The following is a 26,750-nucleotide window of genomic DNA, read 5'->3' on the forward strand; positions in this document are numbered from 1 at the left end:
TCACCTTTGAAATTGAAACACATGAAAAATTTCAGGCCAGAAGTTATTTTCAGAGACTACTATAAGCAGTTGAAAATAAACACAAACTAGATCATTCCACAACGAGAGAAACTACCACAGTGCTATAAGTCTCATTCAAAATTGTGTGAAACAGGTTGTGATCATATCAGATCACCTTCAGTGCTGTTGAAATAAAGTGCTGGATGTCAGAGCATCTTATACTTCCCTGTCTGACACACACAGATCCACTTTTTGCACATCTGAATCCAAGCGGACGAGCGAGCAGAAAAGCAAAAAAATAATAAGCCACGGAGAGAGCTCCAGATTAGATGACTTTTAGAACAAAGCAGGATTTTGTTGGGGTTCTCCATTTCTGGGCAGCGTCAGTTGCTTGTTCATCAGGGCCAAATCTAAGCATTGTTTTCTCCTCCAGTGAAAAAAGATAAACTGCTGTCTTTCATCAGGTAAACTGTATAAACACACTTAAGGCTAATAGCCAGTGCTCTGAATACTGAACGAATAGGCAGATGTGCTTTCAAAGATTAAAAATTCTTTTTCAAAATTGCTTTCTCTCTTGAGTTTTTAAGAAAAGGGTTATTGATGCTTCATGTGAAAAATCACTCTTTAGCTAGCTGGATAAAGAGAAAGATTCCAGTGATGTCAAAAGGTACTTGAAAAGACACTTTAAAACAGGAATCTCAAATTCAAATGACCACGAGGGCCACATGAGGACTAGTACATTGGCCCGAGGGCCGCACCACTGACCACGCCCACCCTGCTGCCCTGGCCCTGGCCCTGCCCCCACCCCACCCCTTCCATGAGGCCCCACCCCTGCCCTGACTCTTCCCACCCCTTCCCTGCCCCCATTTCAACCCCTTCCCTGAAATGTTAAGTAAGATGAACAACAAAAAGCACTTATCTTGGTGGAAGAGGATTTATTTATCCAGTGCTGTGTGTGCATGACACTCTAAAGACAAAAATGACAAGCCCAGCACCAATCTGCTTGTAGACAACGCTATAAATTATGACAAACAATGGAAATGGGAGAGGCTACAAAAATATAATATGGTTGAGTTAGTCTACTATACAGGCAGCTTGACGGTTCTGTATTTATTATTTTTTCATATTTTTATTTGCAGTTGCTAAATGAAGATTTAAAACAACAAAAAAGAGTTCCTTTAAAATAAAATAGAAGGCATAAAGAGACCTCAGGATGCACTTTTAGAACCAGGAGTTCAAATATGTATTTGTTCATTTGTTTACTGAAAGAAAACCTTGGCGAGTTCCATGAGATTAATTACCTATTAGCCACTTTATTATGTTATTTACAAATACAGTAATTTAAACTAGTAATAGGGCGTGGTTTCACAGAAGCATTAAAAAACTAGGGAATTCCTGAATTCAGACTGCACTTGCAGCCTTCATTCTACTCTGCTGTGGGTATGCATTATAACACCCTCAATGGAATGATTACAGACTGTCAGGTAATGCAGTATCATTCCATTTTTTCTATAATTTTAAATGCACAAATGTAACAACCTGTAGTATTCGGTGTCAGACAGTCATTGATTGTTATTTACAGTATACGAAAAATACACAGGACATGCATTGTACCAACCAATACTGCACTTAACATCTAACTTAAAACGTACTGGTATTATGACAATGCAAGAGTCGTCTTTTGTCTCTTCCTTTATGTAACTCTCCCACACTGCATTGTTCCATTGTGTGTGCCTGGTGAGCTGTAGCGTGAAAGTATTGGGAGTGCTAAGTAGAAGGAAAAAGGGAAATAACGTAACAGTGTTGCCAACTCTCATGATTTTATTGTTAGTCTCACAATATTTGATGTTTTACTTAAAGACCCAAATCCAGGAGCCAAGTCATCACACAAGACCCTCAGCTTCCATTAAAAAAATGTTTCTAGCTCTCGTGGTTGCAGAGAAAAGCCTGAAAATGCAATGTGAGCATACACTAAAGGCTCAGAAACCAAAAGGCAAATAAAAAGAACCCATTCATTTTTTAACAAAATCCCTTGATTTTAAAGCCACTCTCATGATTTTGTGGGTTCTGACTCACAATTTTTCTATGTTTGGGCTTGGCAATGCTGCTTAAGGCACACAATAAAGAAGAGGAAGCAGCAAAGGGCAAGACAATAAGTGGGAATACACGATAAAACAAAGAAGCTATGAAGAATTAGGCTGGAAAAAAACACAAAATCAAAAAACATTCAAACAAAATAACTAGTAGCTTTTCCATTATATAAGGGTGAGATAAATAAAATGGAAATAAAGAGAAAAGGAATAGAACAGGAAAAAACGTCAAATCATAGCACAAGAAAGGAGTGCACTATTCTCTGAGCACTGTAACTCTTTTTCTCATTAATATGAGCAAGTCATTGAAATCCCATTCAGTGCTGAAAAACTGACCTCTACGCCATTAGTATATTTTCCATTTGCCCTTCATAACATGCCTCAAACCTGGTCTGACCTGGGAGAGCTACTTTTAGGTTTGGGAGACATCATTTCAATGTCCAAGACCATTCAGTCCCTGACTTCTTTCCTAAAACTGCCATGATTGTGAAGAATGGCAGCTTTCATGCAGTGGACGCTTATCTACAGGAACTGGACTGAGATCATCAGCTCCTTTCATTTTGGTCAAATGAAGAAACATTATATGGATGACTTCCACATCCTTAGCTATGTGGGTAACAGAGAGCTAAAAATGAAAGACTCCATACCCTAATAACAAATCCCTGAACTAATCAATTCTTTGACTTATATTCTGAAAGGGAATATTTCCAAACTTTCAACTAGCTATAGACAAAGGGGTATAGATTTAAGAAGTTTCATCATTTAGAACATTTGGCCCAAATTCATCCTTGGTTTATTTCCTCTAAAGTGTTAAACCTATAATAATTAACCTTTTCTAGTCATTTTATTTTACACAAACAAAATTATACACATTCGCTATTAGTAAAGACACTGGGATTTATGTAGGGTAGTACAGTTTATATCTTCCACATTCATGTAATTTATAGTATTACATTAAAGCAGAGATTCACAAACTTTACTGGGTGGAAGACATCTAAATAGAGAGATTGTCTCATGGGTTATGTCTACACTGCAATGAGACACCTGCAGCTGACCTGAGCCTGAATGTCTACACCGCAATTAAGCAGCGCCTTAGCCCCATGAGCCCGAGTCAGCTAGCACGAGCCAACCGTGGATTTTTAATTGCCGTGTAGACTTACCCACAGACACCTATCCTCCCATTTGCAATCAGATGACATCACTTCAGCATCTTCAACAATTGCTTACAGGTACAATTATTTTATGTGTTTTTAGTGCAATTTGGAAGTTGAAAACAAGGACCAGAGCCAGCATCATGTGCCAACCAGCTATCCGTGCACCATCCTCACCAAGTGATCCAGAGACACAAGCAATCTACAGATCACAGTTTAAGAAAAAGAATTATCTAAGGCACCAAAGAAATCAAATATACACTATAGTGCATAAAAATAAGGAGTGAGGGGAAATATATAAGTACTAATTTACCATCCCTTACAGCTCAATAAAATAAATAAATAAATAGGCCTGACAATGAAATAGCATTTGCTGGCTGAAGGCCTGAATAGCTCAGAGAGCTGGTAATGGAATACAGAGAATAATGGAATACAGAGAAGTTGCAAGTTCAAACACAATCCAGGTCAACAGCAAACAAAAAAATACCATCTGATTGCTGTACGATGCTGTAGCGCGGTGGTCATCTACTCCTGACCTGAAGGGCTTAAAACAGCCCAGGAGAGGCTAGTGGCTGGGAGCAAGCAGTTCCGAGGCTGATTGGGGAAGCAGGCTCAGCTGTGGCCACACCCTAATCAGGGCTCAGCTGGCCCTTATAAGAGGGCAGTGGGCCAGGAGCAGACAGTCTCCTCTAGCTGTGGAGCGTACCAGAGTACCTGAGGTGGAGCAGGGCTGGGGGAAGGCCAGAGGAGCTGGGGAGCTCCGGCCTGGAAACCCCCCAGGCTGGAGGCCTAGTGTAAGGCTGGATGGGTACTGAGGTTGCAGGGGGCAGCCCAAAGGTAGGCAGAGGCAGCAGGTCCAAACCCCCCTTGCCTGTGATGATTGGCTTATACACTGCATTCCACCCCAGTGTGTGGGGGCTCAATGGTGACTGGCAGTAGCCAAAGACTGAGGCGAGGTAGGGATAGTGGGTGGGGGTTCCCTGGGGAGAGGAGACTGACTGAGGGGAGACTGTGGGGGTACTGCCAGGGGGAAGCACCCTGGGTAAGAGGGGCACCAGGGTCCGGGAGGGACATGGGGACCAGCAGCAAGCGGGACACCGGCCTGCACAGGGTGCTCCGGAGGCTGGAAGAGCTAATTCCCTGAGAGACCAGCAGGAGGCACCACAGGGGTGAGTCGCCGCCCCGCTACAGGTGCTTATATGAAATAAGTTTATGAACACATCAACAAGAAAAGCCCATCCATTAGCAAAACTGGAAATCTTGTTAGCAGTCTCAACAGACAGGCCAAGAGCTGAATAAGCCTAGAGAAAAAGCTATTTGTTTCACATCCTTCCAAGTTAGTCTTGGGTCACAATGTGAGGAAACTTGCAGTGCTACTCTCCACAGTGTACCTGTTCTGTGAATAGAGGACTTCAGTCTCTAAAGCTGTTCTAACGTGGTGCTTTTCTGAAGCCTTAATATTTCAAATGGAAAAACAAAAAAACAGATGTTTTTCACAAAGGGCTTCACTTGTGTCATATTAGAAAAAGACAACTCTTATCTCCCTCACTTGCCATAGTAATAATTTCTATCATTAAAATGATAAAAGGACTAATGTGATCCTTGGATGTACAAACAGGAGAATACTGAGTACGAGTGGAGAGGTTTTATTAGCTTTGTATTTGGCACTGGTGTGACCACTAATGGAATATTATGTCCAGTTCTGATGTCCACACATCAAGAAGGATGTTGAAAAATTGGAGAGAATCCAAAGAACAGCCATGACCACATAGGCAGGGGAAATAAGGGTGCGGGGGGTACTGCAGCACCCCCAGGTTTAATGCGGGGCTGCTAGCCCCCTCCCTAGCCGCTGGCTCCACACATAAAACCTGGGGGTGCTTCCTGTGCCTATGACCTGCTCCCGGCCCTCTGCCCGCACTCCATTCCCCAACCCCTCACCTCACCTGTGGCTCTGGTCCACTCCCTGGCTGCTGGACCTGTGCCTGGGACACACTCCCAGCCCCACGTCCCAGCCCCATGACTGGGGCCCGCACCTGGCTCCCAGAGCCCCGCGGCCGGGGCTCTGCTCTTTGCCCTGCACGTTTGGTCCCAGCTGCCGGTTCCTGCCTAAGGCTCCACTCCTGGCCCCCAGCTGTGGCCTCAGCCCCCTTACCGCTGTCCAGGTCTCCCCCTCCCAGAGATACAGCCTTGCTTCCAGCCTCAGTGGGGTGGGGAGCAGACAGGGATAAGCAGGCTGGCTTTCAGCACTCCCACTACTAAAAATGTCCCAGCGCCACTGCATGACCATGATTAATGGATGGGAAAACATGCCTTATAACGAAAGACTCAAGGAACTCAATCTGTTTACTTAACAAAGAGAAGGTTAAGGAGTGACCTGATCAACGTCTGTGAGTACCGACATGGGTATCAGGGTCCTAGCCTGCATCAATCTAATGAGTGAAGTTGACCCTGACAGACGCTGTCTGATTGATTGTGCCACCTGGTTAGTTGACGAACTCAGCAGGCTGATACTTACGCTCAGCAGCAGCTACAGTTCAGTGGCTCCTCATCCCATTCCTAGCCCGCAGCTGTGCGTGGTCCTGTCTCTGCTGTCTCCAGCCTTGCTCCTGCTATACCCCTACCTGTACCTGCTCCTGCTCCAGCCTTTTCCTGACTCCGACCCTCGGCTACACCTTCTGATTGAGATGCTGGTTAACCCTTCAGTTTAGGCATTGGCTTCTGACTTCCAGCTCCAATCCTCTGCTACACCTTCTGACTGTGAACCCAGTTAACCTTTGGCTCAGCTCAAATTGGTAGGTTGGACTCTTGCTCTCACCACTAGGCAAGACCACCCACTGCTGATAGTTTGAGCAGTTCAGAAGATTGAACAAGGGTGAATAAGGTGCCGGACTGCCTTTCAGATGAATTTCTCAGAGGCAGGTGTGCCTTTGCCGGGCATTGAGAGAATCATGAAGACCCTACAGCTCAGGTTATGGCCTTGCATGTACAAACAGCAGCCCTACAGACTCAAACCATCCTACCCATATCTGCTGCCCCGACTTCTAGAGAGATAGAGATTCCAATGCTGGATACGTTTGATAGGGACTGGAGCAAGTTCCGCTTTTCCATGACCCAGTGTTGGCTCTTTTTTATTGTTCAGTCCCAATCATTCTCCACTGGCCAAACCCAAGTAGGGCTTCTTATTAGTCTGCTAACTGGACAGGCACTGGCCTGGACATCTCCCTTCTTGGAGACCACTAGCCCCTCTTCTGGGCAAGCTCAAAGACTTCATCCAAGCCATGGTGATTGTGTTTGATGATCAAATTGCACATGGTCTACTGAGAGTACATTAGTTCATGTGATCTGTGCTGCCAAAGCAAGTGCCCATGTGCCAAACTACTCTGTCTTCTCCAGCCTTTGCCTATCCTGCCTTGATCCTGGTCCTTGGCATCCTTGAATTTCATTGTAGAGCTACTTTGCTCCCAGGGGTACACGGTCATCCTTGTCACCATTGATCTCCTCATTAAGATGGTGCAATTTATTTCCATTTGCTCCCTCCCAACCCCCCCAGGAAACAGTCCACCTTTTTCTAGATCATGTTTTTACTTCCATGGGCTGCCCACCATACTAGTCTCAGATGGAGATTCACAATTCACTTCCCACTTTTGATACCAACTCCACAAACTTTTAGGAACTGCTTACCTACTCAGCCTATCACCGACAAACCAACTGGCAGAGAGAGCAAGTGAACCAAGCCCTCGAACAATGCCTCCACTGCTTTCTCAATTATTGTCAGGATAACTAGCTCGTCGTCCTCCAATATGCAGAATTTGTGTACAATTCTGCCCATGCGTCCTTTCTATGCAAAGTAGGGTTTCCACCATCGCCTTCATTCAGCTGCACCTACAGATTCCCAACTCCTTACCACAGCAAGTCTAGTTGCCCACCTTCACTGGGTCCACCAGGAGATTACTGAACGCCTGGAAGTAACCCAGGAGGCCTAAAAATGTCATGCTGACCAAAACCAGCGAGCCATAGACACCCTGTCTGTAGGAGAAAAAGTCTGGTTGTCCTCCAAACACCTCAAAAACTCACCTGCCCCTCAGCCAAATTGGACCACCAGTACCTAGGCCAATTTAAGATCCTGAAGCCAATTGACCCTGTAGCATTTAGGCTCCAGTTGCTGGAATCCTTGAAAGTCCACCCAGTTTCCCATATTTCCTGTTTGAAACCTCACATGAATAATTACTTTCCCAGTCACTCAGCTTTACTGCCACCTCCCATAGATGTCCAGGACCAAGAAGCATATGAGGTCTGGGAACTTCTTGACTCCACACAAGTTTGAGGCAAACTCTTATTATCTGGTGGAGTGGGAGGGCTATGAACTGGAAGAGCAATCATGGAAACCGGTAGAAAACATTGGTGTTCCACAACTAGTACATGCCTTCCATCAGAAACACCCCCTGAAACCTGGTCCCATGGACTCTAGTAGGTCCCCTTGAAGGGGAGTGCCAGGACTGATAGGGTCTAGCCTGACTTCTGACTCCCAGTTCTGACCCTCCACTATGCCTTCTGACTGCGACTCTGGTTATCCTTTGGCTCGGCTCTAATGGATAGGCCACATTCTTGCTCCCACCACTACACCAGACTGGCCATGGCCTTGGGGAACAGAAATTTGATAATAGAGGAATCTTCAATCTACCAAATAAAAGTATAAGAAGCTGGACAAATTCAGACTAGAACAAAGGTGCAAATTTATAACAGTGAGTGTAATTAATCATAGGAACAACTTACCAAGTGTCGTGGTGGCTTCATATTCACTGGAAATTTTTAATGTAAGATTGAATGTTTTTCTAAAAGACACGCTCTCGTTCAAAACACGAATTAATTCAGGGAATTAATACTTGAAACACTAATTAATTCAGGGAAGTCGTATGATCTGTGTTCTGCAGGAGGTCAGACTAGACAATCACAATAGTCCCATCTGGTTTTAAAAATCCATGACTCTATAAAATCTGAAATTTTGACATTTGATGTTGCTAGAGCCTCAGTTATCACTTTTGTTAATGAGCTAAAAATCTTTCCTCCCAAGAGATTTTACTGGGATTAGTGTATCCAAGTGACAAAGTAAATGCAGGGAGTTGAGAGCAACAGTTTAGCTAAGTAGAAATTGCCTAAACAAATGGAGCAAGACATATTGGAATCACAGATGAGTAAAAAGCTTAGCAAACGAAATAAAAAGAACAAATGCAGAACTAAATCTATGCAGCATGCTCCTAACTGCCTTATCTCAAAGGAACAAAAAAATATACACAACTAAATGAGGTATGCGAACAACATCTGAGTGAACATAGTCACTTGCTTTCTCTCTCAAACTGCATCCGATGAAGTGAGCTGTAGCTCATGAAAGCTTATGCTCAAATAAATTTGTTAGTCTCTAAGGTGCCACATGTACTCCTTTTCTTTTCTCTCAAACTGGAGATTCACAATGGAAGGTCAGATTTCTGACAAGAACGTGGCTGAAAAGTAAGGTAAATATTCTTGTAGCAGATATCTTTCTTTCGTTCCCCCTCCTCCTTTTATTTATTTTTAATCATAACTTCTACTGACTATGGCTCATGCAAATGAAGGGATCATTTCTCCCAATACCACTCATTAGAAATTCCACCATTTGTGGGTTGCAATTCAAAACACAGTTCAGAATCAGTTTTCTGTCATTTGAGGAGGAGTCTATAGTCAGTCTACACATCATGGTTGAAATCCTTCTGTGCTTTCTCATGAGGAACGTACACTGTCAGCAACTAGCATGCTCCAGATTGCACCATCCAGCACAGAAAACTGCTTTTATGAAACCTCCCCTTTTGTAGCAATTAGCAACCAATGGGGCTGTTACAGTGTTAACAGGGATGCTGCTGCTTAAAGACAGCTATGATTCCTTGGTTCATTCACTATATCAACAAAGTTATGTTCACCGATAGAAGAATAATTATGGCTAGTCTGCACAACCAACACTTCAGAATAGTCACACAACCTAAGAAATTTTCTCTTATTATACTATATTTTCTTGTGTAACATTTTGTAAAACGGCATTTATTCTGTGTCTATCCTGCCATCCATTCCTTTTCCCTTTTTTTCGCATCATCTGGTACAAGCAGCATTTTCATATTTTAAAAACAATCTGTATTCTTTCCCTCAATGGAGATATAATACATTTTTTCCAATACCATGCTTATGTGCTCCCTCTCCCCCGCTCCAGTAGTGGTGCGCTCTTTCTTTGCATCAGGAGCTTCTTGATACCACAGAGGTTTTCCGATAGAAGCGCCTATCTGTAAAGGTACTTACATAGCCCTAGTCACCACAGTATCAGAGCAACTCACAGTCACTAATGGATTTTATTCACATGACAGTCCTGTGAGGTAGGGAAACATGCCCATTTTATAGATGCAACAGAGCAACTCAGGACAGAAGCAGGAATAAAACCCATGTTTCCTGACTCCCGGTTCTATGCTCTGGTAACCCACCAGATAACATTGCCTTTGCCATCTTCTGTTGTGTTTCTTTTTGTTTTACCCGGGTTCCTTTCTTTTTATGCTTATGATAAGTTGTAACTAGTGACAAAAGAAAGATAGTAATACTAGATTTTTCTTGATTATGGTAATGAAAACGAGACTACTTAGTTCTTCTACAGTAAAGTTATAATGCCAGCAATGATAAAAAACAGTTCAATAATATTCTCAAAAGTTAACTGATAAAGAAACTGTTCCACTATCCTAACTCACAGTCCCTTCTGCAACAGTGATGGACAGTTACTACTCCCTTGGATCCAGTCACAAACACCTTCCCCTCCCCCAAACCTGCCTGAAAGGAGGACCTGTGGAATGCCCTTCAGACATAGTCAACCCTCCAACAAACAGTCCCCCCGCCCCCATCCCTCCCAAACCCCAAATCCAACAACCAAGAAAACTGGTAAGACTGAACATTTAGAAAGTAAGTTTTATTGTAATCAGGACAATAAAGGAATTTTCACTACCCTCCACTATTGTTTCCTTCTTACTTTATGTGACATTTTTCTTTTTCCTTCTTTTTGTTCCTTCTTCCTCCATCCTCTTTCCCTGTTCTGTGAGCTTTTACCATATTTTTGTGCCCTTTTGTCCATCCTGCTTAGTTTTAGACCTTTATGCTCTTTACTTTGGAGGTTTTTGTATTAAAAAAAATTCTTTACCGGGCAGCATAGCATTAGTAGCAAATTATATAACAAAGAACTGCAAGGGAAAATTGATTAGCAATCTCGTCCATTTCCCTTACCAGCCCTTCCAAGGATAAAGTTCTTTGGCACAGCATGAACAAGGAAACTCACTGGAACTTATCTGTTTCGCTCTGCATGAATCTCTGGAGTGTGGAATACAAATGGAAAATGACTAGGATCGTGTGATAGTTTTCCTCTGCAGCAAGCGCCTTTCGCACAGAGACAGCTTTAAAGGGAACAGTCAGCTCTGTGTATGAAGCTGTGCTGATATCTGTTTGGGTGGCCAGAGTGCGGTAAGTATCAGAATAGCCAGAACACAGCAGGCAGCAGTCTATACAAGTCTAGGAATTGCCATTTGAGCAGCATTGCTCCAAGGCCTTCCTCAAACCAGCAGTTTACAGTCCCACTCCTCCCCCACACAATAATTTTTAATAGAAGATTTTCACAAAGTGCTTAGTAGCTCTCATCTGTAAGCTTGTATTTTAGGATAGTTTTTAAAAAGCAACTATTTTTGTGTCAAGATATTTTCTTGTTAAATTTCTTTTGTCAACAAATAGTTAAATCAGACTACAGACATTTCATCCTGTAGACTGTCTAGATATTATATGGCCCCGTTCTCCCCTCCCCCCCTTTTTTTTTAAAGGCAGGAAAAGGAGACAAACATGGTATATTGTAAGCTTAAAAGTCTATTCAGGGAAACTTGTAGCTTCATTTCATGTTTGGATGAGAACTCACAGCCTTCTGCTTTTAAATGCATGATCTTAGAGATCTATATCTACCAAACAAGCAAACAAAAAACTATTTGCAAAAAAAAAAAAAAAATCAAATAATTTATTTGGTGTTTCTCCTTTGAATGTGCTAGATAATTTCATAACACACACCACCAATTGGCACAAATGCTCCTTGCAATTCCATGTAGTAATGATTGCTGTTTAGATTTCATTACTTTACTGAAAAAAGGTGTGACAACATCAAGAAATTACTAATTTTAGTTTTTCCCATTCATACAGCAAACTCCAAATGTCACCTCACAGAAAATGAAACACCAAAGCGCGCTCTCTTTGTCTACCAAGGAAGAGGAACTTTAGCCATACTAACTTATTTTGGAGAAAAAAACTGGATTTTTGGTTAGTAAGCAAACACTTGAAATGGCTACACATCCTAGAGAGATGGTGTAACAGTTACTGCTTATGTGAAATGCCAAGTAACATTATTCTTTAGAGTAAAGTACTGGAAAACAAGTAGTATAAAAATTGAAAACATCTGTGTAAGTTTAATGGCCAAATTGACCGAAGGGGAAAAAATTACAACAAAACAGTTCCAGGACAGACTATGTCTTCACAGAGTAATCCCTTATTTTAATATCTTCCTCTTTAACAGAGCTGGAGTTCCCATCTGCTCAAGATCCTGACTAATACAAAATAGTTTATTTTTGTATACACAATTTTTGACCACTATGGAAAGAACCCTCCTACCAAACATCTGTGCTCTGCAAAGTATAAGTTGCAATATAGTATTAGATGGTTAAAAAAAAAAAAAAAAAGCTTGTTTAAAAAGAAATACCTCCTCTCCCATTGTGAAGTAAAGCTGCCTTTCTACAGTTAGAAGTGTCCAAGAAGAGCAACGGAGTTCTCCCACTTCCCTATAATAACTAAACTCACAAGTCTAAAAGACCAAGCCTAAAACTGAGTCACATTTAGGGCCCTCTGAGCTTTGAGGAAAACAAAGCTTGCATTTGTTTATTTCACAGGAAGCCTGGAACTTTTTCGTAGTTTTGCTTACTTTGGGGTAGAGGTTTCCTCGCCTTTCCAGACAGAAAACTCAGCTTCACTGGCTTCATGTATATGACAGCCAGAAAAGGCAACATAAGCAGTAATATGCAAAAAAAATTCGTAAACAGCTCAGACAGAAAATCTTTTAACATATAAATCATATAATTAAACTGAAAAATGATTCTGGTCTTTGTCACATTCCAACTACCCAATTTTTTCACCAATTCAAAAGCTAGGAGCTAAAATTCCACGTGATTTACTACTTTTTTTAAAAGCTGAAATATCACCATGAATCCTCTCTTCCACAACAAAAGTATAAAATCTTTACACTTCCATGTCCCATATAAAGACATTCATGCGAATGTATAAGAATGATCGGAAATGGAAAACAATAATATGGATACCAAAGAATAAATCAGAGGAGGCCATACCTCTCTCTTTTATTTGAGCTATACCGTGTGTTTACCAAGCTTCAAAACATTCTGCAAAATTCCACCATCAATACCAAAACAACAAAATTTAGGCATAAGGACATGAAACAAAATACCTTAACAAATGAAAACAGGAGTTTTGAAAGAAGATCATAAATTATCTAGTCAGGACAGTGAAGCAGACATACCTACTGCTGGGAAATGTGCCACAGTACTTTTTTAATGACCAGAAATGATCACGAGGTTGGTTTTACCTCTCATGTGGGAGACAAACCCTCTGACTCTTTGACAGCATCTCTATAAGCACAGTAACCACCCTAGCACCACGCTGTGGAACAGGTTTGGTAATGGCTCAGATGGCAGTATGCAACCTGAGTCATCAAAACCACTTCCTGAAGAAGATGTTAATTTCAAACTTCCACTGAACAAATTCTTTTAAACTCATAATGAAATATATCCTTTTCAGTTGTACAGAATATAAAGTTGGGGTTCTTTTTTAAAAAAGCCTAAAACACATTTTAATTATATAAACCACTATCAATTGTATTTTTTAAAATCCTCTGCTAAAGATATTTTTTAAAAAGCCAAATTTACAGATTCAGAAAAAAAAATCCACTGATTAATTCAAACTGATAGAAAATTATGACTGTACAAAGTCTCATTTCAGTTGCTTGATGCAGTTCAGTTTGCTTTATGTAACATGAAAATTATTTAATCAGAAATCTCCTTAATACCTCAGTGAATATGAAGGTTACATATGCAACATTAAAGCTGAATTAGACTCGTTATTTTATTATTTGTGCCAAGCTATTTGCTATCTTTACTTCCCATGTTCATGCATGCAAAGAGTACCAAATGTTTGCTCATTAAAACCTTCCTGAGCTTTAAAAAGGCTACCAACCCCCCCCCACCCCCAAAACAAACAGTTCCAATGTATAATTAAGGATCACCAGCATCAAGGTTAAATTCTCAAACAAAAGCAAACAAAATAGAAACAGAAAAGAAAAACTCATTTCAAGTAAATCTAGATGCTAGAAATTTCACAATATGGTTTATAAACTGCCACAAGTGCCAAAACAAGCGTTTGAAAGCACTGAGTTTTGAATGTAGGATTTTACGAAGTTGTAACAGTTCATCCTTGTCTGCAATGATCAGGTAAATCACCCTAGGATCTTGCTAGGAAAAAAAAATACAATTGTTTCTTTGATATAGACAAAGTCTCAGGAACCAACTTTGCTTATGATCACTATATTAGTTATTAGGGTTTATTTAAAGTAGGTTTTACTGCTATTTTACAGGTTGTGTTGTATCACACTGTCAGCCAGTTATCTGGGAGCTCATCAGATAGAAAGTAAAATCATTCTACATTTTAGATACATACCAAGGAGCGCTGGTATTTATCAAAGCATGTTCATTGTACTGGAGCTGAAACCTGTGGGGAATGGAGAGAAGCAGAGCAGCTGCCTCTTTCTAGAAATTCACTATCACATTAATTCATGTCTCCACAGAAAATCTCTAAAACTCAGCGATATGGAAAATCAGCTTCACTTTTGCCTAAATAAAGCACGGTGATTTCTTGGGAGTGATCCATCCCGAAATGCTTCTACTTTTTTGTTTCCAGGCCGAAACATTTTGAGATTTCATAGATTTTGTTTTTCAGGGTACACCACCAAAGCAGAAGTCCATGGCTCCCCACCAGGAATCAAAACCAGACTCTCCATAGTATTGCTACTAACATCACCTAGCTGTTATATAGTCTTTTCACCAGTAGATCTCATGCAGTTTTCAAGTAGCTCAAGTAGGCAAAAGGAATCTAAAATCAACTGTTTCCTCCATATGGACTATGCTTTCCTTCACTTTGGTATGTGATGTATGTGCAAGGCACTGTGGTGTAGGCAATGTTAAAACATCCTATATTTATGTCATTTATACTGCAATAACAGTTTTTAAAAATAACGATCTTAAGTGACACAGAGCATTGTTGTATGGTACTCATTTTTTTAAAATGCCACTTATACAGCTACATGATCTCTGTTAAAACCCAGGGCAAAGCCATTTCGCTGACAGCTGGATTATTCCCGTTTACCAGAGAGTAGCTTGAACATGTTACAATCCAGAGTGAAATCGTGATATCACAGACACGTTTGGGGAAGGAATATGGAAAATGAAAAGAGACACTGCTCACTGACGCATCACTCTTCAAGAGCGATTCAGCAGAGACTCACTGCCAGTCTGGTTTATCAAATTTGTTCCTCTCTATTAAACTCAGTTTTCCAATTCCTGCTCCATTCCCTTTGTACCTGTTTTTCCTGCATGAGATTATCTATACCTCATGCAGGTATAGATCTAAACTGTCCTTCATCTGAGAGCTAGCTGTGTTTTACCTATCTCATGAAGACCTGGTGTCATTAATTAGCTTTTATTGATGTAAATTATTTATAGCAAAAAGGATAAATAATATTCTTGAGAATTTTGTGCGTTACACTTTACAATTTCAAAGTGCTCTTCATAATTTTCAAATGATATCTTTGCAAAAAAAAATTAATCCTACATTGTTAACACTTTACCACTGAAGCACTAATGAACAATGTTCATCACTTAAAATGGCAGTTTTATATTCAGTTAATTATCTCAAGGTAGATTAGAGATGAGGAGGCAAGGAATGGTAAAGAAATGGACCAGAATGAGTAGTTTAGTGTCAGAAGAGCTACAGAGGTACAAAAGCGAGGGACCTCATGATGTGGGCGTTTCATGCATGGAGTGGCTACACTATCATGTCCCTAGGCTACAAAACAATATATGCTACTATTCTTCTCATGTCCCTTATTTTGAGCTTTGGTTCTAACTATTTTTAGCATTCAACTCTGTAACTGCTTTTAGTTCTAATGTCATACCTGGGAAAGTGCAGCAGGGGAGAAGGGTGGCAAAGGGATAAAGAGCAACTAATGTGAAGTGAATTCTCCCTTTCCTTCTGTCTTCACAAAAGAGATGAGTGGAGACAGTTTACTCTGATCATCTAAAATGGGGACTATCAGAAATAATGGTGTTTAAGAAGAGACTTAATAAATACAAGAGTTTTAAAGGAACTAAAAACCAAAGCAGCCTGTCCGCCAACCAAAACATAAGTTCTTTAAAACAGCAATTCTCTATACATTGCTCTTTATGGTTCTACATGCAGCTCTCACTGCGTAGATGACTGATTAGTGATCCACTCAGTTTAGTTGGATCTCAAGAAGAGACGCACAAGAATGCCAGTCACAGAACCATCTGCCTAATACATTGTGCAGCACAGGGAGCACTGAGCAAACTCAGCAACTCCTATGGTGCTGTTCAGTTACCCTTTATCACACAGAAGAATAAAGAAACAGGAGCAACTGGTATTCCCTTCCTCCACAACAAGGAAAAATGGAGTTCCTCTTCCTCCCAACAGCCAGCATGAGGTCTACAGGAAGATGAGGGTGGAAAGGGAAGAGGAGGAACTGCCAAGAGGATATATATGAGAGAGAGAGGGGATGATGTTTGTGTCAACGTATAATAAACGTGTGCCATGATCAGGCAAATATTGTAATAACATCATATGATTATTTTGTGGAAGACAAGGGGGGGTGAGGCAATATATTTTATTGATAATTTTGTGTCATTCTTAGACTCCATTTGATTGAGTGGCTCTCTAAGCTCAGTGGCTCTCAACCTTTCTTACTGTACGCCTTTCAGGAGTCTGAGTTGTCTTACATATTCCCAAGTTTCACCTCACTTAAAAACTACTTGCTTACAAAATCAGACATAAAAATATAAAAGTGTCACAGCACGCTATTACTGAAAAAATTGCTTACTTTCTCATTTTTACCATATAATTATAAAATAAATTAATTGGAATATAAATATTGTACTTAAATTTCAGTGTGTCGTATATAGAGCAGAATAAACCAGTCATTGTCTGTATGAAATTTTAGTTTGTACTGATTTCGCTAGTGCTTTTAATGTAGCCTGTTGTAAAACTAGGCAACTACCTAGATGAGTGGATGTACCACTCCGGAAGGCGTCCCGAGAACCACTGCTCTAGCTGTTAAATGTGGGGTGAGTATGGTAAGTGTTATGCAAGCATTTCCTACTTGCAGCCTGAGAAGTTACTAAATACAGGAAATAAAGTTTTCTAACTGCAAATATGATGTAATCACATTCCATTAAAAATATTCTTTAAGGAAAATGTGAATACAGAAGAAGGGTGGTCTTATAATTAAGACACCAGGCTAAGACTAAGGATTTTGGATTAAATTCCTGGCTATGTCGCAGACCTCCTGTCTGACCTTAAACAAACCGCTTTTCAGTTCCCCATCTGCAAAATAGGGATAATGATACTTCCTGCCCAGTAAAAAGAGGATTAAGACCTCCTCTCATTTCACAAAAACCATTTAATATCTACCAGATGGACACCTCAAATTTAACTATATTAGATGAGTAACTAAAAAGTGAATGGGTCTATATTTAATTTAATTTATTATTTAATACAGAGCCCGTTTACCAAAAAATTCTGTATCTTTACCAAAAACTACCATATGTAGGCTTGGCAGAATTCAATTTTTTAAATATAATTTTGAAGGACAATATCAAAGTTTATTTTTAAGCTTTTTATTTTTAAATTTTCTCAGTTGTGGAACATTGGAGGATGTCAGACAATTATTTAATGACCGTAGACACTGAGATAAAAAAAGCTTTCTAACCATTAAAACACAAATTGACAACATCACATGTCAAAATATGCAAAGTAAATATCCTTAAATAAAAAAGTTCTCAAGCAGCATTTTTTTTACTTTACCAATCTGTATATTTCAATCATATCACTGATGGAAATACTTTTTTGTTGGTTTGTGTGTGCACAGAAATCAAAGTGTACCAACATTCACTGATAAAAATCGAATTCTCACAAGCCTAGTCATATGGTATTTGCAGAGCACTGGAGTCTGTCAATTCCAAGCCATCTGAATCAGACGTGGATAATTGAATACCTCTACAGTTCTGGTTAAGGTCCATATGTGCACATTCACAGATGAATGTGTATATAGTAATCATAAACAAACACTATTTATAACATGCAAATACCGACTGTGCATCTAGCTCATCAGAATATCTGCATGCACTGTATTTGTTTTCTTTACCTATATACCTGCTGGAAATGAATTACTAAAAAGAGACATTTTCTAATGTAATAGGAAAAGTTTATGGCCCTAGACCAGGACAGCACATAACTACATGCTTCATTTTAAGCAGAAGCTTAAATCCTATTGACTACAAGTGTATTCCTAAAGAAAGATGCTTTCTTGAATTGGGGCCTACACAAATCCAGTCCTAAACAGCTATCACACTATCAACTTAAAAAGAAAAAAACAAAACAAAAACCCGTTCTGGTGGTAGTAACAATCTCTTTCAACATTTTAAAGCAGCACACATAAATGTTTACCTTGCAGAAGACCCTAATTTGAATTTTACCAAAGATAAGCAGAATTCCAAGCATGCATATGTCTATCAAAACCTCACTGATCAGATTATCCACACACAAGATAAATATAATTGCTTATAAAGGTGAGGGGAAGGATTTTGTGCCTTTTTCACTATGGTACATACTTCGTTACATACAGAAGGCATGAAAAAAAGCTAAAAAGCTTTTTCCCCCCTGCGTATTAGAAACATTAAGTCTTGTCTTCTTGTGTCTCTGGTTCTCCTTGGAGATTAGAGAATGAATGGACCTCTTGAGGGCTCAACTGAAAGGGTGAAGGTGGTGTTTGAATCTTTAACAAAAAGAGAGGTTTCAGAGTAGCATCTGCGTTAGTCTGTATCCGCAAAAAGAAAAGGAGTACTTGTGGCACCTTAGAGACTAATAAATTTATTTGAGCATAAGCTTTCATGAGCTACAGCTCACTTCATCAGATGCATGCAGTGGAAAATACAGTAGGGGGATTTTATATACACAGAGAACATGAAACAATGGGTGTTACCATACACACTGTAATGAGAGTGATCAGGTAAGGCGAGCTATTACCAGCAGGAGAGAAAAAAAAAAAAAACCTTTTGTAGTGATAATCAAGGTGGGCCATTTCCAGCAGTTGATAAGAACGTGTGAGGAACAGTAGGGGGGAAAATAAACATGGGGAAATAGTTTTACTTTGTGTAATGACACATCCACTCCCAGTCTTTATTCAAGCCTAAGTTAATGGTGTCCAGTTTGCAAATTAATTCCAATTCAGCAGTCTCTCATTGGAGTCTGTTTTTGAAGTTTTTTTGTTGTAATATTGCCACTTTTAGGTCTGCAATCGAGTGACCAGAAAGACTGAAGTGTTCTCCGACTGGTTTTTGAAAGTTATAATTCTTGAAGTCTGATTTGTCTCCATTTATTCTTTTACGTAGAGACTGTCCGGTTAGGCCAATGTACATGGCAGAGGGGCATTGCTGGCACATGATGGCATATGTCACATTGATAGATGTGCAGGTGAACAAGCCTCTGATAGTGTGGCTGATGTGATTAGGCCCTATGATGGTGTCCCCTGAATAGATGTGTGGACACAGTTGGCAACTGGCTTTGTTGCAAGGAAAGGTTCCTGGGTTAGTGTTTTTGTTGTGTGGTGTGTGGTTGCTGGTGAGTATTTGCTTCAGGTTGGGGGGCTGTCTGTAAGCAAGGACTAGCCTGTCTCCCAAGATCTGTGAGAGTGATGGGTCGTCCCCTTCAGGATAGGTTGTAGACCCTTGATGATGCACTGGAGAGGTTTTAGTTGGCGGCTGAAGGCGACAGCCAGTGGCGTTCTGTTATTTTCTATTTTATTATCACTACAAAAGGTTGGTTTTTTTCTCTCCTGCTGGTAATAGCTCACCTTACCTTGATCACTCTCATTACAGTATGTATGGTAACACCCATTGTTTCATGTTCTCTGTGTATATAAAATCCCCATACTCTATTTTCCATTGCATGCATCCGATGAAATGAGCTGTAGCTCACGAAAGCTTATGCTCAAATAAATTTATTAGTCTCTAAGGTGCCACAAGTACTCCTTTTCTTTTAACAAAGAGAGTTCCCCCTCAAAGTGTTAATTGGGATCTTCTTTATGTGTCACACAAACAAAAGAAGAGCATAAAACAATTTCCACCCTCTGCAGGTCACCTACAAAAAGTATGGTAGTTTGCACAATGCATTTTTTTAAATGAATATCCAAAGCACTAAGTTAAAAGTTAAATTCTGTAGGTACTTTTTGAAGTTTCCTTTTTGGCAGCCTGATGGTACAGTGATTTTATGCTGCCATGTTACTTTACATAAGAACTGGGCATTATTATTATTATTTGTGTTGTCATGTGGGTAACCACAGCTCTAATACAGACTCGTCAGTCTTGTTCCCTGCACTGGTAGTTATTTAGAACAAAGACCAGTGGGTGGAGGTGTGAACACAGGAATAAAACCTTCACTGAAATAACATTCTTCCAGGCAATTAAGTAGATGAGTTATTATCAATGTCACAGGAATCTATTTTCCTGCACTTGGCACAACAGGTGACAAAAGGAGTCAGTCAAAGTAAGGAATAGGAAAGAAACCATAAAGCTGTAGTTCTACCTTATCATAAAGTTGAGTACTTTGGGGACAGAAGTCATGCTCATTTGAAGGACTCCAATGACAACAACGACAGAATTAAGTTACAATATGTACCTTTTCTACTGGTGGAAAGTCATTTTCTACTTCTATTGACCTTGGTCGTAGCTTTATTGGTTTGTCTTTGAAGATATCTCCAAAACCAATCCCCTTGACCTTTTTGGGTTGGATTGCTGCTGCTCCATTGGCTCCTTCTGATTTTGTGCTGCTTGAGTCACCACCATCACTCTCAGAGCCTGTAGCATCTCTTAAACCTGCCAAAAAAGGGGGTGAGGGGAAGAAACGTTAGATATGGAGCTTGACAATATTTTAAAAACAGAGAATGGTGGTCAAAGCAAATAGCAGCTCCTCCCACCCCCAACGCATAGGTAAAGTGGATGTCCTTTCTTTGTGCCAAGTACTCATTCTAGGGTTTTTTTATTTCATCATTTTCACATACGTCTTAGAACTTCTCCCAATCCACAACACACACACACACATACACACACACTCTCTTCCAATATCAAAATATTATCCCTGAAGAAGGCCACTGCTATACATCAAAATATCCTTTTTCCCTAGACACAGATCACTCAAAAGAGAGTCCAAGAAATTAGAATTAATTTCAGTTCTAGTTTAGCTATCATACTTATGGCACTTAAAATTCAGGAGTCAGACCAGATATACTATACTGTATATGTATGACTCATGTCAAGCCAATTTTGCAATTAGTATCTAAAGATACATTACCTAAAAGGGAAATACAAAGCTAAAAGCTGTTTAAACAAATTTGCAATCAAATAAGTGGCATAATATTATCCCTGCTGAAGAATTACATTTCTCTGTAGATTAGACAGCCTTGTAAGAAAAGCACACATGCACACCCTCCTCTAGGAATATAATAAATCAAAATTGACATTCCAATTTGCTTTACTACTCTCAATGAACAGGAAAATCCAAACTTATCTGAAAATTTCCTTTCTTCAAGTAATAAGGTCCACAGTTCTATTACAAAAAGAAAAGGAGTACTTGTGGCACCTTAGAGACTAACACATTTATTTGAGCATATACAATGAGTATTTTAAATTCAGTCTGCTTGCAGTTCAAGGGCAGAACCAGAACTATCAGGAGGGAAGTGTCAGCGTATGCAGATGACACACCACACTATCTATCCTTTACCACATACAACCACACAACTACCATCAAGACAGCCCAGTACTTGGATGAAAGCAGCTCTTGGATAAAGAAGAGCTGGCTGAAGCTGAACCTGAGCAAGACAGCGATGATGCTGGTGCGCAGAGGAGAGTATTTTGAAGAGCTTGGAGCCTCAGTGTGGTTTCTATTGGTAGAAGATAGACACCCATAATTGGTCAATTCAGTCCATAGCTTAGGAGTACTCTTGGATTCTTCGCTAACACTGAGCTCTCACATAGTAGCATCTGCATGTAATGCTTTCCATCTCTGCTTGGCTAGGAAACTCCATCCCATCCTGGTGGATGAACACCTGGCCTTTGTCACCTCTCAGATGGACTACAGCAATGGGCATGAAGCCTTCAGCACTTCGGAAAATCAACTGGCACAGAATGCTGCAGCGCATCTCCTCAGCAACACAGGCTACCATGAACTTATCAAACCTGTCCTCCACTCTCTCCACTGGCTTCCCTTTGAATTTCTAATCAAGTTCAAGGTTGCAGCCTTTATCTTCAAATCACTCCCTGGCCTGGGCTCAGGGTATCTAAAAGATCACCTACAAAGCTCTGGGGTGAAGAGTGTTTGACAGCTACACTCTGGCACAACAGAACTCTCAACAATAAGAGTAAAGCTCATCTGTGTGGGAGACAGAACATTCTCCGGGGATGTTCCGAGACTGTGGAGTGATCTCTCCCAGGAATTAAGGACCAACACAAACACCACCACTTTCTGCTCCAAATGCAAGGCACATTTCTTTCACCTTGCCTTCTCTTACATAAACACATAGCAACGGGTACACTGATATTTAAAAAAATGCCTTACCAAACCTAGACACTCCACTGCACACGTTTCTCCCTCTGGGGAGAGAATACGAGAACACACACGACAGCTGTGTAAGCACATTGCTAACTGCATTACTGGAGGACACTCAGATACTAGGGTGATGAGTGTGGTATAAAAACCATTAGAGAACAGACTAGAATGCCCTGCCTCTTGAAGTTCTCTCCAGTTGAGGAAACTTCCACAGCCAGGATAACTCAAATCTACTTTCTTAAATTACAGATCACGTTAAATAAACTTTGAGAAAAAACACAATGAAGTATCCTACTGCAGATCATGGTAAATTCTGCCTAATGACAATAAACCCAAATCCTTTTATGTCGATTTCCATCTTTATTCTGAATGACCATTTGTCTTCAGGGCAGCTGGATATGTGGACCTTATTACTTAAAGAAAGGAAATTTTTAGGAAAGCATAGATAAATTTTCCCATTTTTCTTAGTGCTAATTAAAATGGGTTTTTATCGTAGGGTGCCGCCAGGATAGGAAGCAAGATCATCTCTTAAATATAGACATCCAAAACCAAGTAGATTATATATCTCCTCCATCTTCCCCTGGGTACCAAGGCACGGAGGAGACTTCTTCCAAAACAAAGGAAATGGCATTAGTTGACATTGGATGACCAATATGGTGAATGAATGGCAGACTAGCACATTTTATTACAGGAGATATGACTATTCTGCCCTGAGATTGCCAGTTCTCCTAAGGATTGGATGGTGATGCATAACTAAAGCAGGGCTATTTCTTGAGTTTACTTAAGGAATGAATGCTATGACAATTGTGAGGACTACTGGGCTGAAATTTAAGTACAATACTGGGTCTCATAGAAAGCCCCAAATTTCAAATTAAAAAACCCTCATCTGATTGGAGATAGTACCCACTGGGAGGCCTGCTCTAATGGATAGGAAATATGGTGACACTTGCTGCAGAGGTTCCATTTGGGTAGTGAGGTAAGGAGCAGGATGAGGTTACAAGGTTATACTCTATGACCTTGTGAGGTTGGAATAAGGTTGCCGCCCTAAGGAAACATTAAATGTTGGGATATATACAAAGTTTCCTTTTCTTGAACATGCTGCTAACATTATACTACAGAGACCTGACCTGTTTGCGGGACACTCATATTCCCATATTAAGGTCCTCCTGGAGGAACTTGAGGTTATGTTTCACTGATTTAACAGGATAGTTAAGCTTTGCACCAGCTCGCAAAGTAAGTTTTATTTGCTGACTTCTCTTGCTTGAGGTCCATGGGAGCAAAAATCACTTCCTTCAGCTATTCATTTTGCAGCTGTCTGGTCTGATGGAGGACTGGTCTTGCAACAGCAAACGTCCTTTGTGAGAAGGACACTTCCCAAAATCCACTGCTAGGTTAATCAACCTGGAGAGCCAAACTCTCTTCAGCCAGAAAGGCATAAACAGTGTCACTACTTTCAGAGTAACAGCCGTGTTAGTCTGTATTCGCAAAAAGAAAAGGAGTACTTGTGGCACCTTAGAGACTAACCAATTTATTTGAGCATAAGCTTTCGTGAGCTACAGCTCACTTCATCGGATGCATACTGTGGAAACTGCAGAAGCTCTTGTTCTTATCTTCTCTATTGTCCTGGGAAGCTGTGGAAAAGGCGAGAAAGCAAAGCAAGGACTTTGTGTGTGAATGCAGGGGGGGAGGTAGTGAGTGATGTCACGCAGAGAAGCACTTTATTTACTGTTTCCAGCAAAGCAGCTGATCACCAGCTGACCAAACTGATGATGTGTGAGATATTCTTGGGTTTAGAAGCTGATAAGGTGCTGGTTTGTCCCCAGGCCTTAAAGGACCCACTGCCATACCCAGAGTCTCTTTCCAAGCTCAGTTTTATGTTCCAAACATAGGCAAAATAAAAAGAGTTCATTGGTGAACCCTGGATTGTAGCACCTAGGGGGGCTTCCCCTTTGCCTCTCAATTTTTCCTGCTTCAGGGCCTACTGCAGGATTCTTTCTTGCTCTTTTCACAGAGCACTGCCTCCCAGCTTTCTCCCTGGAAGCTGCCCCCCTTCGGTTCCCATTGCCTTCCCTCTTGCCACTGTAGAAACCACTCCCAGGGAACTTCCTGTTGCTCCTGCTTCCTTACTGACAGCCTGGATCTTCACAGCCCCAGATGCTGCTCCACCCTCTTAATTGACCAACTGGGAGCACCTGTTCTAGCACAGGGGAGCTGGACCTGCTTCACTGAAAGGGGTCAGCCACCTTGTGACAGAGCCACTCTGATAATCCAACTTCTGCCATGTAAGTCTTGGTGTTCATCTCCCCTTTGGTGGGCACTGCACTTAGAGACAGGAAACTTCATTCTGCCAAGAACAAGCAAATTTCTCTCTGGGTTAGGGCTGAATGTGTTCTTTCTAGTCATTATGAAACCCTATTGGACACACTCACTGCCGTCACTAGAACAGGTCTGTTATTCATGGAAGAAGCCATGCTCTGAGACCTCAATTAATTATTGTGTTCCAGCTGGTGGATGCTGTGCCTTCCTTTTCTGGTGCCCATTCCCTGAACTGAATTAGGAAGGTCCCTTAAAAATAATAAAAATAATCTGATTCTCTAAATGTACTAGTTATCAGAGCAGATAACATACAATTGGAGCTAGATCTTTGCCAATGGATAAGATAGAGTAAGATGCAGTGGCAGTACCCAGAATTACTGGATATAGGTATCATATGAACTCATTGAACATGCCTCTATATGAGATCAGAATTCCCAATAGGCTCTGATAAAAATTGGATTTTTGTTTCTGTGACACCACTTGTTTTCCATTAGGGGCAATCTTCATCTTCTGTAACATTTTTCTGAGATGAGACCCTGTATCTGATAGTATTCCTCCTCATCCCAGGTCTGTTATTGACTTTCCAGGCACAATGTGTTTGTCCCGAATCCAAGATACTCCAGGAACTGTGTCACTCTGTGTGATTGATTCAGCTTTTCTCTGTACAGAATCCAGATCAGAAAAATGGTCTGGGAAGAGATAAGTGAATTTCCTTCTTCCCTAAAGCCAATATTATTTCTACCATAATGCTGGAGAGACACTCTGGGAGCACATGGAACATCAAATGATAATGACTGAAATTGGGAAAAAAATAAAAGGCAGCCATTCACCTGCAAATCATAAGTATTATCTAAGGATGGTTAAATGGGAATGCTTTGAAGACAAACCTGCATTAAGAATTTATTCAAATGTTTCAGACTCTTTGTCCCCAATCCTCTGAGGCTAGAAACAAGAAGGTGAACCAGTTGCAACCCTCCAATATGAAGTAGGTGATGGATGATTTCATTCATTTAGTGGCTGAGATTGGAATGTGTTGCTGAGACTGGAAATGGAACAAAGCTGTTCTTGTAATTTTTGCACAGCTCCCTAGGGTACTCCCATGGACATTATCCAGTGACCACATTTGATCAAAGCTACAGGTAACTCTATTGCTTCAAAATTGAGAGAACCTGGCACTACTCAGGGGTCTATCTCCAGAAAGGGCTGGTTGGGAGACCTTCAGATAGCTCTGGGGCAAGGTAGGGCAACTACAGACCCTACCCTACTCTTGTTCTACCTGCCAGACAAAAAAGTATTCTTTCCTGTTGTGCTTCAAGTTGCCATATGATTTGTACTTGCTTCTATAATGTGTGTCCAGAGTCAGGACTGTCAGTTGAATTTTTTGATTATTATGTGGCCACAAGTAAAAATTTCCCCCAGTTAGAAACACCGAGTCCCTGACCACCAGGGAAAATAGCTACTTTATCTTCAATAAGGGAGGAGCAGGAGACACAGGTCTTTCCTTTTGCTTCTGACTTTTCTTTGCCTGGCTCTCTCCCTGAAGCCCATAGGTGCACCAGCTGCTGCCAACATCTCAGAAGGGGAAGCAGAACTAAGGGGACAATCTCCCCAAAAAATCAAATGCAGCCTTGGGACACAGCTGGCAAATAGACAAACACATTATGGAACTGAATTGTTAGTCTAAAAATCTGAAATAAAGTTTGGCATTTTCCTCAGAAAAGCTCTGCTACAGGGAGGGCTGGCTAAAATATTGAAGAGAGTGTCAGGAGGCAGGGCATTCTCCTTCTGACAGTGACTAATAGCTTTGGTTCTGCCCACTATTAACATTAAACTGTTGAAGCTGGGAGAGGAGTAGCAGCAAGAAGTTAAATTTCCCAAACCTGACTCTAGGAAGCTAGACTTTTTTCTATTATCTATGAGAAGGTAGGGGACCGCAGACATACATAAAATGGTATAAACATGTTCATAGCCCTAGTATTGTCTGCTATTTATTTCATTTACACAATAAATGTGTTAGATAATTTAGTATTCATGTAGGTAAGAGTTTAACAACACTATCTCCAGAGGCAGCTCAGACCTAATCCTTTCTCAGAAAACTACAGCTGTGTCAAGCCATTTCAAGACTTGACCTATAACACTCTTGCTATTTGTC

The 26,750-nt window shown here is 40.6% G+C and overlaps 1 protein-coding gene across 4 annotated transcripts in view; it reads right to left on the reverse strand.

Annotated features, from left to right (window-relative positions):
* Positions 1-26,750, reverse strand: part of SH3KBP1 (SH3 domain containing kinase binding protein 1) — a 363,156-nt gene that overhangs the window by 111,408 nt on the left and 224,998 nt on the right. For all 4 annotated transcript variants that reach the window (XM_074967845.1, XM_074967825.1, XM_074967818.1 and 1 more), the window contains one exon: positions 20,357-20,553. In XM_074967845.1, the coding sequence (XP_074823946.1) occupies positions 20,357-20,553 (197 nt within the window). The remainder of the gene's footprint in view (positions 1-20,356; positions 20,554-26,750) is intronic.

Source organism: Natator depressus, chromosome 1 (assembly GCF_965152275.1).
Source record: "Natator depressus isolate rNatDep1 chromosome 1, rNatDep2.hap1, whole genome shotgun sequence".
NCBI lineage: Eukaryota > Metazoa > Chordata > Testudines > Cheloniidae > Natator > Natator depressus.